Consider the following 14,790-nt stretch of genomic DNA (forward strand, 5'->3'; position numbering starts at 1 on the left):
TTAAAATATGTAACTCATCTTTCTTTTTAGACCGTAACGAGGGCTGGGATTGAATCTGGGTAGCAAGTAAATTTTTGTTCAATGAATGAATCAATATGTGAAAGAAAATTTTGTTTCACTTTACTCTGCAGTTAAAATTTCCATTTTTATATGTTTCCTTTCCACTAAGACTCACTTTTCCATCCCTCTTACCTTTATCCCCAATTATTGTTCCACCCCCAGCTCGGTGAGAGGAGTCAGAGCATGCGATAGAGGAATGTGACAGAAAGGCATGACTGTCTCCAGCCCACCCAAACCTTAATATGAGTTCTGTGCTCTCCTTTTTGACCTTTGCTCTGCCTCTTCAGCCTTCTGCCTGTTGATGTGCTTCAGTGTTTTTTGATCCCCACCATCTCAGATCATTTTATCTCTTCTTTCCTGACATACCTTTGTTTCTGTCTACTCTTGGCATCCTAAAAGCCAGCTTTATAGGTCTGGATGTGAGGTGGACATTGTGTTGCATGCGTGGAGGAAGAGTATTTTAGTTAGGACCTTTGAGGTTATAGAGAACAGAAATCCGTATCTGATTAAGGCAGAAGGAGAAACTATTGGGAGGATAGAGAGGGGAAGGCAGGAATGCAGCTAGACTTCAGGAACCAAGGACTCAGCTTAGTTCTTCCCTCTTGCTTCAGTCTGGCTTTCTCTTTATGGAAGGAATCATGGCTGCTGGCAATCCCGAAGGCTTACAGTTTTAAGACGGAGAAATTCTGTATTTTCCCTATTGTACAAGGTCCAGGAAAGGGTGAGTTGGCCCTCACGTTGGCCCAGTGTGATTCAGTACCCACCCTTGGACCAGTCAAATAACCAGGGGGCATGAGGTCATGTTAAAACTGTTGGGGAACTGCAGAGCACGTTCCAGAGAAGGATAAGGCGGGGTACTAGATAAACAGAGGCATCCTCTTCTAGGAGAAAGAGTGTTACATTCATAAAGAGTCCACTGTATTTTAAAGAAGTTCTTATTGAACCTTTACATTTATCTTGGGAGATGGGTGGTGGTATCCTCATCCGTGAGGTAGTTGCATCCTCACCAGTATACTGGTTAGGGTATGTAAGCTTATGGAGGTTAAGTGTCCAGGAGCTTGAAAACTGGCGTGTCTAGAATTTGAATCTAAGTCTGTTGGACTCCAAAGCCTATGTACTTTCTAATGTGTTAGTTGTCTACCATAACAATTAGTTTAGGCTTATTTCTCATTCAACAGCATGTGCTAAGAGCCTTGTATGTTTTATTTCTGTGTGTATGCTTATAAAGGTGAATAGAATGCATTGCCTTTCTAACCAAATTTTGTAGGTTGGTATGGTAACCTGACATAAATATGCATAATTAGGCATATTAAGTACAGAAAGATATTATTATGGAAATAGGGAGAAACACCAGGAGCTTCAGAAAGGTTTCACAAAGAAAATAACATTGAATAGGTATTTGCTAGGTGGATAAAAGGAGGAGGGACGTTATTCTTGGCAGAGTGGAATGTCAAGTGCAGTGGCACAGAGGTGAGAACGTGGAGCATGTGGGGAGTCACCTATAGTTCAGGACTGTGGAACAAAGAGGTTGTGGGAAAAGTGAAGAGATGAGACCAGAAAGGGAATCAGGGGCCAGATTATGATAGCCTTTGTATCCTGGCTGAAGCATTTGAACTTTGTTGTATCATCAGTGGAAAACAGTTAAAGGATCTCTAAATAAGGGACCTGCATGACCCAGTTAGTATTTAAGAAACTCTGGCTGGAGTGTGGACAGTGGATTAGAGGGAGAAAAGATAGAAAGTGGGGAAACCTATTAGAGAACTTTGCAAGGGCCTGCACTTGTTCAGAGGGACTAAATTTAGAACTGCTAAGGAGATAGAAAGTATAAAATATAATGATTAGTTAAATTTGAGAGAGCCAAGTCAGTTTAATATTGAGATTTTTCTTTCTGGAATCTTCTTCCTCTTTCTGCTTTCCACTTCTCTCATTCACCAGGATTTCTACCTAGCTAACTGCTTGCTTGCTTGCTTGCTTGCTTGCTTTTCTCTTTCTTTCTTTCTTTCTCTTTCTTTCTTTTTCTTTTCTTTCTTTTTCTTTCTCTCTCTCTCCACCCCCCGCTCTCTCTCTCCCTCTCTCTCTCTCCCTCTCCGTCTGTCTGTCACACACACACACACACACTCTCACACTCACACTGAAGCACTCATTACTTCCCTTTAATACTCATCATCTGTGGAATGACTCTGTGTTTGTCTTACTCCCTATATTGTAAACTCTGTAAGGACAAGGGTCTTATCTGACATTTTTACTGTTGTTCCTAATACCTAGTAGCACACTGCTGGACATGTGGAGGTTGTTCGTTGAATGCGTAGGACATATGGAGTTTCAAATGCTGTGGAACTTCTGAGCAAAAGCGCTTAGTATGTATATAGATAAGATTGAAGACTTTGGAGCTTTCTCCATTTAGTGGTAACTGAAGTCAAGGAGTAGATTGCCCACATAGAATACAGAGTGGGGAAAGAACTCTGAAGAACAGCAACATCAACAGCTGGTAGTAACAAGGTTACATACAGTTAAGGTGTCTGCGAGATGCAGTTGGAGGGTTAAAGGAATTAAGACATGGGAGGAGAGATTTAAGAAGGAGGGAGGAAAGATATGAAGGAAGGGAGAAGGAAGCGAGAGAAGGAAGTGCCAGCAATGCCAGATGCTGCAGAAGGTAACAAAAGATAAGGATGGAAAATTCTCCATTAGCTTTTAGCAGCTCAGAAACTGACTGCTTTAGTGACGAGTTTCATTGAATATGTAGATCTGTGTGTTTCCTAGGGCAGCTGTAACAAAGTACCACAAACTTAGTTGACTTAAATTTATTGTCTCACAGTTATGGAGGCTAGAATTCTGACAGTAGGGTGTGCAGAGGGCCATGCTCTTTCCTAAGACTCTAAGGTAGGATCCTTATCTCTTTCTAGCTTTTTGGTGATTGCAGCTCTTAGCATTGCTTGGCTTGTAATATATCACTCCAGTCTGTGCCTCTGTGGTTACATGTGGTTCTCCCTGCATCTCTGTCTAAACTTTCCTCCTCTTAGAAAACACCAGTTGTTGGATTAGGGCCTACCCTAAATCCAGAAGGACCTCATTTTAACTTGATTACATTTGCAAAATCCAGTTTCCAGGTAAGGTCACATTTGTAGGTACCAAAAATTAGGACTTGAACATGTATCTTTTTGAGGGACACAATTCAACCCACAACAGTCTTGAACGTGAATTGCAGTGCATTGACATTAGAAAAGGAGGCAAAGAAGACATCAAGCATAGGCAACTAAAGAAATCCATGTACAAGAAGGAAAAAGTCAGAAAAAAGATGGTAGATGGGGGTGGTGAGGGGACACCATGTGGAAGGAGGTTTTGTGTGTTTTTAGTTGTTCCCCTTAGTGTTTTAAAGCTTGTAAAACTGCAGATCCAAGGCCCCACTGAAGAGCTACAATTACAGGTTATAATTTGCAAAAAAGGCAAAATCAGTTGTCTTGCAAATATAAGATGAACACACCAAATATTTTGTTCAGCTCATTCATTAATGAGGGAATCAGTAAAATGTTAAAACTGTCCATAGAGTATTTGAGAAGCTAGGTGTTTATAGGCAATGTTAGGAAATGATTGCTGCATTAGATGGCCAAAACTGATTAATGGCCAACAAAGCCTTAAACTTTTACCTATAGGTTATTTTTTCAACTATACAGAAATTATGTGCATCTTTACCAAACAGCAATCTGTAAGTTAACATGCAACCAAGACTGCAACCTTTAATCAGCATTAAATAGCAGGTGGTAATTATTTTGCCCTATAACTTTGAGTGGCTTTTGCTTTTTATGGCATTTAAAGGATGTGCTGCACACTTTTTTTTTTTACCCTATTTCCAAGTTTCAGGTCATCTTTCTGACATACTTGTTAGAATCCATGGAGGTGGAAATAGGAGCCTGAGAACCTTTAATTAGCCTGTAAGTGATTCTAACATTGATTTGACTTTGAGTACCACCAAATAAGAGAAAACTGAGAGGCTTTGAGTGCCCATCTGAGGCTGGAACCCATTACTATCTGATGACACTCATCCCCTGGGTTTTGTGAGTTTTATCTCTCTCTATAGTGCTCAACTCTTTGACAAAGAGAAATTATTTAATGATCTAGGGTGGAGCTTTTGCCAGGCACATATATGCTCAAGAAGAATACAGTGGCTAGAAAGCGAAGGTATCAGAAAGAGTGTAGTTAATATATTGGACGTGAGGCCCAGACTAGGTAGAGAAAGAAATGAGGCCAGGATCAGCTTAACATATGGAGAGAAAAGAGAGAGAAATCCAGTTCACAGAAAGTATGCAGTGGGTGTAAGAGAGCTGAGAGGTCAGGAGACTGTAACCAGAAGAGCGAGATGTTAAAGTTTTTAAGATTTCAGAGTTGGAAGTAGTTTCCAATAACGGCAAAAATAAAGTCCAGGTTGTGGTCCTGAGAGTGAGTTACTGAACTGCAGTAGAGGTCATTGGGTTGATTGGTGAGCATTACTTTCTCATAAATTTATACTTTCTACAAGACACTAGAAGCTTTAAAGCTGCTATAAATTTAAATTTCCTAAAATAATGTGCCATTGTTCTCTTAACTTTAGCCAGATTGTAGCCAAGTGTACTGGGTCAATAAACAATGGGCAAAAGCTGTTCTGGTCTTTTATGACAATAATAGTACTCACAAATATTTATTGAGCACATTGTTATGGCTTAGGACCTTGACACCAGTTGTTTTCATATGGTATGTCGTTTAAGTCTTAACCTTGGTAGCTCGAATTGTTAATATTCCCATTTTACCCCTGGCAAAACGGTGATTTAGCAGCAATAAGTAACCTTTTCAAGGTCATAGTGAGTGGTAGATAGGACATTTAAAATGATTGTATGACTCCAGTGTGTATTACCGTTGCATTCTAGGTAGAGTATGTGCATGGTGGAGTTGAAGAGGATTTATATATAGCTCACATTCCTTCATGTTATTCAGTTTTGTAGATTATCACACATGCAGAGATGAGTTTGAGCTTAAAAAGAATGAAGCTGGGGGCAATGTCTTTTTAAAAAAATTGTTACATTGACCCTCTTTGGACTCTGAATGCATGTGCATCTTATGCAGTATTTTAAAAATTAAATAAATGAGCTATCAAGCCACAAAAAACCATAGAGGAAACAAATACATTCTACTAAGTGAAAGCAGCCAACCTGAAAAGGCTACAAACTATATGATTCCAACTGTTTGATGCTCTGGAAAAGGCAAAACTAGGGAGACCCTAAAAAGATCAGTGGTTACCAGGGTTTTGGGGGAGGTAGAGATGAGCAGGTGGAACATGGGATTTTAGGGCAGTGGAACTACTCTGTATGATACTATAGTGGTGGGTACATGTCATATATTTGTCTAGACCTATAGAATGTACACCAGGAGTGAACCCTAATATGAACTGTGAACTCAGGGTGATAACGATGTATCAGTGTAGATTCATCAATTGTAACAAATATATCAGTTTAGTCAGGAATGTTAATAATGATGGAGGCTATGCAAGTGTAGGGGCAAGGGATATATGACAAATATCTGTTCTTTCTATTCAGTTTTATTATGAACCTAAAACTGCTTTAAAAAGTGAAATATATTTAAAATACTAAATTTATGTTATATATATTTTACCACAATTTAAAAACTGTAGGGATGGAGAAAGATATACCTTGTGAACACTAAAGAAAACTAGAGTCGCTGTATTAATTTCAGACAAAACTTCAGAACAAGGAAAATTACCAGGGTTAAAGGGGACATTAAAAAATTAAGTGAAATTAGAGTAGTATTTGAATTATCTGAGATTTGTAGTGATGCACCTTAACAAACTTCACAATTACAAGGTTGATATAGTACTTCTGGTCTAAAAATTTACAGTACCAAATAATAAAAACTTTATTGTAACCAAATGAGATCAGATATGTTAGTTAACAGTTGCAACTTACTCTTCTGAACACTTTTCTGTTTCGTGAAAGCTCCATGCTTTCTCATTTTAAGATCTCACAGATGTATTACGTGACCAAAGTGACAGTCATTTAGAGCAAGTATAGTCAGACTCACCAGTTCACCAAAAAAAAAACCTTGAAAACTCACTGGAAAAGTTTAAACCTTTGCTCTCCATTTTTGGCGTATTTGTGCAAGTGTATACTGCATTTGTATTTGCTGTTAAAGGAAATAATTTTGGAAATCACAATGTTCATATTATTAAAATTCAGTAATGTATATATAAGAATATAATTAATGTAATTTATCAGTAGTGATATGGCTAAAATCTGGGGGTGGCTGGAAAGTCATATGGAATCAGCATCACAAGCACATACTTAAACAAAAAACACACTTGATTTGGAGTTTAATTAGAGTAGCCTAAAAAAGCATGCATTCTTTGTTGCAATAATTCATTATCACTTAAATATGTTTAATTTTCTTTCTCTTTTTTCTAGGGATAAGTAGTAAAAAAAAAAAAAAAAAAAAAAAAGGCTTTTTTCCTGGAATAATATCAAAATTTGTGTCTGGCTTAACACATCTGACCTTACACTCTTCAGAGGAAGTGAGCACATGTTCTATGAGTAATTCCCTAGATAAATGTGCAGCCAAACAAAGAAGCAGTAAGATTAAATTCCAGTGTTTTTTCTTAGCTGAAATAAAATTAAAATTCAAAAATTAGGTTAACAGGCTTCTATCCTTTTTGATCAGTTATAGTCTGGTGGAGACCATGTCAAGGAGGAAGATGAAAAAGAGAACCTGTCAGTGAATAGTGCTGATGGAGTTTGGAGAAGGAGAAAGTTAGTGAAGTTGGAGTTGGTGAGAATGTATGGATTGGTGCTCTGAACGTTGTTTTTTCCAATAGTTATACTCTTTTTGTCAATTCTGCATTATGAGAAGGAATAATGGTAGGTGGTGTAGCCTGGTCACAGATCATTATTCTTCCCAGTGTACAAAGCTACTCAGAATTAATAGCAGTCAGAGATGATTACTGTTAGCTCCCTTTCCCTCCTAATGTTAAGAGCTCCTGACCCAGAAAAAATACGTATCATTTGAGGTCTGTAGACTAATAAAAAGAATATTTTTCTTTAACGTAAAGAAAAATAAAACATTCCATTTACTTTTTTTAAAATTGGAAAGTCAGAATATAAAACTCTTTAGTATAACTGCTGATCTTTGGGGGGAAACCAGTCTCTTAGTGAATAGAACAGCATTACCCTTTGGGCCAAATGGAACCCAGCCAAGAGCTAAACCAGATCTTTTTTCTGAGATTTTCTAGCTTTAACTCTAAGTCAGCACTTAACCTCAGCACTATTCACTATTAAGGTTGATCATTCTTTGTTCTGAGGGACTCTTCCTGTGCATGATAAGATGTTTTAGCAGCTTTTCTGGCCTTTACCTACTAGATGCCAGTAACACCCCTCCCCCTCCAGTTGTGACAACCAAAATTGTCTCAAGACACTGCCAAATGGGAGGTAAAATTGCTTCTGTGGGGTCCTCTTCTCCTCTGCCCTGCAACCCACCTTTTGAGAATCACTGCTCTAAGTGTATTACATGATTGGTTGATCAAGAATGTTTTCCCAATTTTAGTTCTACTTTTAAATATTTTGTTGTATTTTAAGTATCTTGGTGGAATAGGCTTTACTTTTAAGAACTGTAAAAATAAACTGGAAACACATTTCTAATTTAGGGGTGAAAATGAGAACGAGGTCTTTCCTTGATTTGCAAATTCAATGTTAAGACCTTTGCATGCCTAGCACAGTGTTTTTCAGATTGCAGTTGGGGACACATTAGGGGTCATGAAGTATTTTAGTGGGTCATGAGCGTGCATGCGAGAGTGTATAGGGTCACGATGTAACAGGTATTTCTTTTGGAATAAGCAAAAAACATGTGTATATGCCTAGCCTTCCCTTTTGAACTGGAGTATTCTGAACATACACTTCATAGCAGTAGGTGCTTAGTTAAGCTATTTATCCAGTCAGGTTAAACTTGTCAAATATTTTTTGAGATACAAAACATTCAGATTTGTTCATTGCTGTAGATTGGAGACCTGTTGTTAACTTTAGTTTCTGGTGCATATCATCTTGCTTGCAAGAGGAGGAAGCTCTGAACTCCATCACATATTTTAGAACATTCTTGGCACGTTACTTGTGGACTGTTCCTGCCCTCCCCCTACACAAGGTTATGAAAAAAGACAACTCTGTAATTATTTTCTTCATCAGCATGCATGCAAAGTCCTGTTTTTCATCAGTTAGTATTTCTTTTGTTAACTTTTGTAGAAATTATCCTTCATGTTGGAAAGGGCAGTAAATGTTTTGTGTATTTATTGAGAATCAAACATGAGCATAAGATGTCTAAAAATTACTCCTAACACTCTGCGTGTACTCTTTGTAAAAATCATTTTTAAATGACAACCGTAAGTTGAATAATAGCCTACGGGGAATACCTTAAGTGTGACAATCTGCCACTACAAAGTCGTAGATTCAGCTGTTAATAGAAAATTCTTGAGTTTCTGAAATTCATCTACACTTTCAATCACCTAAAAAGCTGCCTTTGTTTCTATTTACTAAAGAACGTGCATTTATATTTTGAGTTATTTCGTTTATTCAGTGGTTATTTTTTGAAGATTGAACCACCTATGGGAAGAATGTTTTCATCTTTTCAGTAGTAAGGGCATTTCAGACTAGTTTTATAACGTTAGAAACTCTGTCTTAGGGTGGTAGTTTTTTCCTCTGAGGAAAAATGTTAGTGATTGTTTAAGAGTTATTTATCTTACAATTCATTTATTTTCACAGTAGTTTTTTTGTATCCCTATGTTTTTAATTTAGATGTTATCCAGCAGAGATATTCAAGGTATTTTCATGCCAGTTTCAGGGGAAATTTGTGGTTGTTTTTTTTTTTTATGGACTGTGTAACATCCTACATTTTATATTTGCAAAAGACCAGTGGATATATTGCACAAAAATCCACATGTTTATTACATTCTGCCCTTATATATTTTTGTACTGAGTTGCTATGCCTAGTTCTTGTGTATGAAATGAAAGCAAGTATAGAAGATAGCTAAAATTTAATGTTGATTAAAAACTAAGCTTTGTGTGAGAGATACTTGTTCAGAAAGCCAGATTTCTAGTACTGACCTTTAAAAGTAGACTAAGGAGCAATACTAATATGGATTCAACAATAGCATTTCTTTATCAGCCAAGGATACGATTTTTAAGTATTGTCATAAGAATTTAGGTACAAAGTTGTTCCATCATTAAAGTTAGTTTTGAGGCTAATTTGAAATTACTTTTTCATAGATTAATGTACAGTTTCCTTACTCAATTAATAAACATTTATTTAGCATCCACCACTTACTAAATACTATATGAAGTTCTTATTCATAGGCTTTTGAAAGCTTTTGTCTTTTCTAGCAAATATTAGCACTACATTTGTTCTTAAAAATAACATAGTAGAAAGTTCTGTTACAGCCCTCTGTGTCCATATTGAGTTTGGAACTCAGCAGTGTCACTTTTAGTATAGTTTTTGTGTAAGTGCTGTACTATTCCAAAAGATGATTTATAAATAACTGTTTTGAAGGACAAAATGCTGTTATTTTAAAAGCATATATTCATCATCCTACTAGAAAGAGATTTATTTGAATCTCATTGTTACGGAATGCTGAACAGTACAGTTGGAGCAGCTGCGGAAACTCCTAAATGATCATTAATTTTTCCTTCTGGGTGCTCAGTAAAAACAAAATACAAACTTTATGATAAAGAATGCAAATATTTCATTTTTACAAACATGTTGTTAACTAAGTTTCTGTATTTAGCTGCTGAATAAATTTCTGGAGCAAATAATGCTGCTGCCAATATATAAAGGTCATTTTTTCAAATCTTTAATTTTACTTCTCCTTATTCTATAGGGAAAAAATAAGGTGTGCAGGAGGAACTACTAAAAAGTTAAATTTCAGTAAATATAGAATTAAACTTCATTAAATATTGCTTTAATAATTTCAAGAAGGAGTGCCTTGTAGTCTGTAATACAGTCAGTAATCTGCATAATCTTTCGTACATAGTATTTTTAGAAATCATTCAACTTCTTGACATTTATGCCGCCAACAGACATATGAAAAAAATGCTCGTCATCACTGGTCATTAGAGAAATGCAGATCAAAACCACAATGAGATACTATCTCATGCCAGTTAGAATGGTGATCATTAAAAAGTCAGGAAACAACAGATGCTGGAGAGGATGTGGAAAAATAGGAATGCTATTACACTGTTGGGAGTGTAAATTCGTTCAACCATTGTGGAAGACAGTGTGGCGATTCCTCAAGGATCTAGAACTAGAAATATCATTTGACCCAGCCATCCCATTACTGGGCGTATACCCAAAGGATCATAAATCATGCTACTATAAGAACACATGCACACGTATGTTTATTGCGGCACTATTCACAATAGCAAAGACTTGGAACTAACTCAAGTGTACATCAGTAATAGACTGAATAAAGAAAATGTGGCACATATACACCATGGAATACTATGTAGCCATAAAAAAGGATGAGTTCATGTCCTTTGTAGGGACATGGATGAAGCTGGAAACCATCATTCTCAGCAAATTATCACAAGGACAGAAAACCAAACACCACATGTTCTCACTCATAAGTGGGGGTTGAACAATGAGAACACATGTACACAGGGAGGGGAATATCACACACCCGGGCCTGTCAGAGGCTGGGGGGCTGGGGAAGGGATAGCATTAGGAGAAATACCTAATGTAGATGACGGGTTGATGGGCACAGCAAACCAACATGGCACGTGTATACCTGTGTAACCTGCACGTTTTACACGTGTACCCCAGAACTTGTATAACTTTTAAAAAGTAAAAAAAAAAAAGCTGTCATTCAGCTTCTCACAGATATTTTGGTTCATGATTTGTAAACAGATGAAGCTGATCACATTTTTATATTTTACATTCACTTTTTGAACAATTACTCTAAGTTGCTCTTCTTTTGAAGATTGGATTTATTATAACATGTATATGTATATTTAGTGACTACTAATTTATATTTACTTTTATTTGTTCAGAATTGAAATCTCCTTGAACTTATAAATTATATAAGTAACCATTGATTATTTTGACCTAACTTGTCTTCTTTTGGCTCCTGTCAATAGATATACTAAGAACAATGTTAGGTCTTGTGATTTGTTAAAGGATACAAAGTTACAGCTAGATAGGAGGAATCTACCACTGCAGGATGGCTATAGTTAACAAAATTATGTAGTTTCAGGTAACACAAGTGATAAATGTTTGAGATGATGCATTTGCTAACTGCCCTGATCGCTATATGTCATATGTATCAGAACATCACTGTGAACCCCATGAGTATGTACAATTATTTGTCCATTAAAAAAATTAAAATAGAAAGTATGGGTGGTATAAAATATTTGATGTCATACATATTTTTAAATCTTTACAAAAAATCGTTACAGAGGAAGTAAAATATGTGAGAATAATTTATCATTCTTTTCACTTTTTTTAAAGGTGATGGATGTGGACACACTGTACTAGGCCCTGAGAGTGGAACCCTTACATCCATAAACTACCCACAGACCTATCCCAACAGCACTGTTTGTGAATGGGAGATCCGTGTAAAGATGGGAGAGAGAGTTCGCATCAAATTTGGTGACTTTGACATTGAAGATTCTGATTCTTGTCACTTTAATTACTTGAGAATTTATAATGGAATTGGAGTCAGCAGAACTGAAATAGGTAGGACTTTTTTTGTAAATGTACATGTAAATACATCATCGACTCAGTGATGTATTTTTTGATATTAACATTAAATAACCATACTACATAAGGTGCTATGTGGGAAATTATTGAATATGTGTAAAAATTTTGAATTTGAATCTTTTGGGAAGAGAAGATTCTTGTCTGTTTACTTTATTTACTTTTCTAATAAGCACATATTGGTACCCTTGCCCAAGATGCCACTGTACTACTAAGAAGGAGGAAGTTAATTCTCTCTCTGTTTTTTTGTTTTGTTTTGTTTTGTTTTGTTTTTGTTTTTGTTTTTGTTTTTGAGACAGAGTCTCGCTTTTGTAGCCCAGGCTGGAGGGCAATGGCGCAATTCTGGCTCACTGCAATCTCCGCCTCCTGGGTTCAAGCTATCCTCCTGCCTCAGCCTCCCAAGTAGCTGTTTACAGGCGCTCGCCACCATACCCAGCTAATTTTTTTTGGATTTTTAGTAGAGACAGGGTTTCACCATGGTGGCCAGGCTGTTGGCCAGGCTGGTCTCAAACTCCGACTTCAGGTGATCCACTCACCTCGGCCTCCCAAAGTGCTAGGATTACAGGCGTAAGCCACTGCACCAAGCCAATTATCTCATTTTTAAAAATGTTTTCCTTTCATAGTTTTATTTGCAATTGAAGAATACAAGTATAATTAATGCTTAGGAGACAATATAGCATGGTGATTAAAAGCAAGGGTTTTGGATCCAAACTTCCTGGGATTAAAGCATAACTCTCATCAGCTTGCTGTGTGACTTTGGCCGGATTACCTGACCACTCCATTTTTTCTCTTGTAAAAAATACAGGGAATGAACTAGTATGTGTAACGTGCTTAGAAAAGTAAACAGCACCTAAGACATAATGTATGCCTAGTAAATGGTAGTGGCCATTGTTGTTGTTCTTGATTAAGAGCAGTGGTTCTCAGTTATAGCTGCATATTAGAGCCACCTAAGTAGTAAACAATACCATAAACCCAGTTACCATCCTAGACCAGTTGAATCAGAATTGATTAGGTGGAACCCAGGCCTCAGTATCTTAAACGCTTCCTGGGAAAATCTCTTGCAGTCAAGGTTAAAAACCTTTGATTTAGGCATCAGTACCTTTCTTAAGCAAGAAAGGTGGAAAAATTTGTAAGGCTTTTTGGGTGAACTAACATTACAAAATTAGGAATTCTCTGTGAGTTTATTTAGAAACATTTTTTGGTTCCAGTGTGTAAAATATCCTTCAGAACTATAATAGGAATCCAGTATACTGTTGTTTAAATACCATGCTATGTTCATCCTCTGTTTTCCTCTCCATCTCTAGTGAAATCCTTCATCTCTTCTTTACTTTTTGGCCTCTTATCTACCAGAGGAAAAATTCCTGCCCTGTCTCCCAGGCTGCTGATTGATAAACTTTGGTGCTTCTCAGTTACCTCTTGATTAACCTGGTGGTTTGAGCACCACGTGCGTATTGCATGAATATATGGTGTTGAACAAAGTTTTAGGAATACAAATCGCCTGAGGATGTAGAAAAACTTACTGTAATATTAACACTAATAGAAGATAACTGGATAGTAAATGTCTCCTGCACATGCAGTAGGGAGCAGACAGTACCACCTGAGCATTCTTTAAGCAACAGTGAGGAAAAGTGAACCACAGTTTGGTCACCCCTCTAACACTTTACAGGAAATAAGGGAGATAGAGAAATACATTCTACTGAGTGTAAGGACTAAATTAAGGATATGAGAAATTCTGTAGAACAAATGACCTAGTTTCTTCAACATATACATAGCATTTTAAAAAAATAGGAGGAGGGGGAAGGGAACTGTTCTACATTGCTACATATCTTCCTAAAATAATATGTAGACTTTGCTTGGATCTTGATTCAAGCTAACCACTGAAAGAAAATATTTTTAAGATTATCAGACCGAGGTGGGCGGATCACGAGGTCAGGAGATCGAGACCATCCTGGCTAACATGGTGAAACCCCGCCTCTACTGAAAATACAAAAAAATGAGCCAGGTGTGGTGGCGGGTGCCTGTAGTCCCAGCTACTTGGGAGGCTGAGGCAGGAGAATGGCGTGAACCCGGGAGATGGAGCTTGCAGTGAGCCAAGATCGATCCACTGCACTCCCGCCTGGGTGACAGAGCAAGACTCCATCTCAAAAAAAGAAAAAAAGATTATCAGAGAAATTTCAAGCATTGGGCATTCAGTGATGGTAAAGAATGACTGTTTTAGATGTAATAATGTTAAAATTATTTTTAAGTTCTAATTTGTTAGAGACATTCTCAAGTTCAAATGTCTAGGATTTATTTTTAAGTATTTAAGAAATAGGGAGAAGGATAGGAGAAACAAGGGCACATTGGTGAAGCTGAGTAATGGGCAGATGGGAATTGTTACACCCTCTTCTTTCTACTTTTGTGTAATTTTGAAAATTCCAATAAAGAAAAGTGGTTTTGTTAAAATAAGACAAGAGAGTTATATATTTAGATAATACATAGTGGCACTGTTGGTAGAGTGGAAGAGTGGCATGGGGAAGATTCTGAGCACAGGTTTCAAATTGCTCGCTGAGTTCTAGTCAAAGCTCCAGGAGTTACTTGCTGAGAGTCCTTTTTCTACAAAGTGTTGAACCTGCCCAGACTTCATAGTCACTTTCTATACGGTCTGAAGATTAAAAGAAGTAATACTTTGCGGTGTTTGGTGTGTAATAGGTATTTAATAAACCTCAGGTTTCCCTTATTTCCATTGCTTTTTCCTAGTCTCCTCATGGGTGAATGGAAAGCTGCAGAAAGGTCAAGGGGCCTGAGTGATGATGGTTCCTGTTGGGCTTCAGTTTGTACCCACCCTTCTGCCATCACACCTACCATATACCCACTGGTCCTCCATTTGGTAGCAGCCTATGGTTAATGGTAGAAAAGTTTCTTAACATATTGCAGAGAAATAAAGATAGTTCAAGAATAGTCATTTAACATTCTGGTTAA

General features: G+C 37.1%; 1 protein-coding gene across 1 annotated transcript in view; it reads left to right on the forward strand.

Annotated features, from left to right (window-relative positions):
* Positions 1 to 14,790, forward strand: part of DCBLD2 (discoidin, CUB and LCCL domain containing 2) — a 106,096-nt gene that overhangs the window by 8,442 nt on the left and 82,864 nt on the right. Inside the window, exon 2 of the mRNA XM_054480022.2 lies at positions 11,581 to 11,808. Within this exon, the coding sequence (XP_054335997.1) occupies positions 11,581 to 11,808 (228 nt within the window). The remainder of the gene's footprint in view (positions 1 to 11,580; positions 11,809 to 14,790) is intronic.

This window comes from Pongo pygmaeus, chromosome 2 (genome assembly GCF_028885625.2).
Source record: "Pongo pygmaeus isolate AG05252 chromosome 2, NHGRI_mPonPyg2-v2.0_pri, whole genome shotgun sequence".
NCBI classification, from domain to species: Eukaryota; Metazoa; Chordata; class Mammalia; order Primates; family Hominidae; genus Pongo; species Pongo pygmaeus.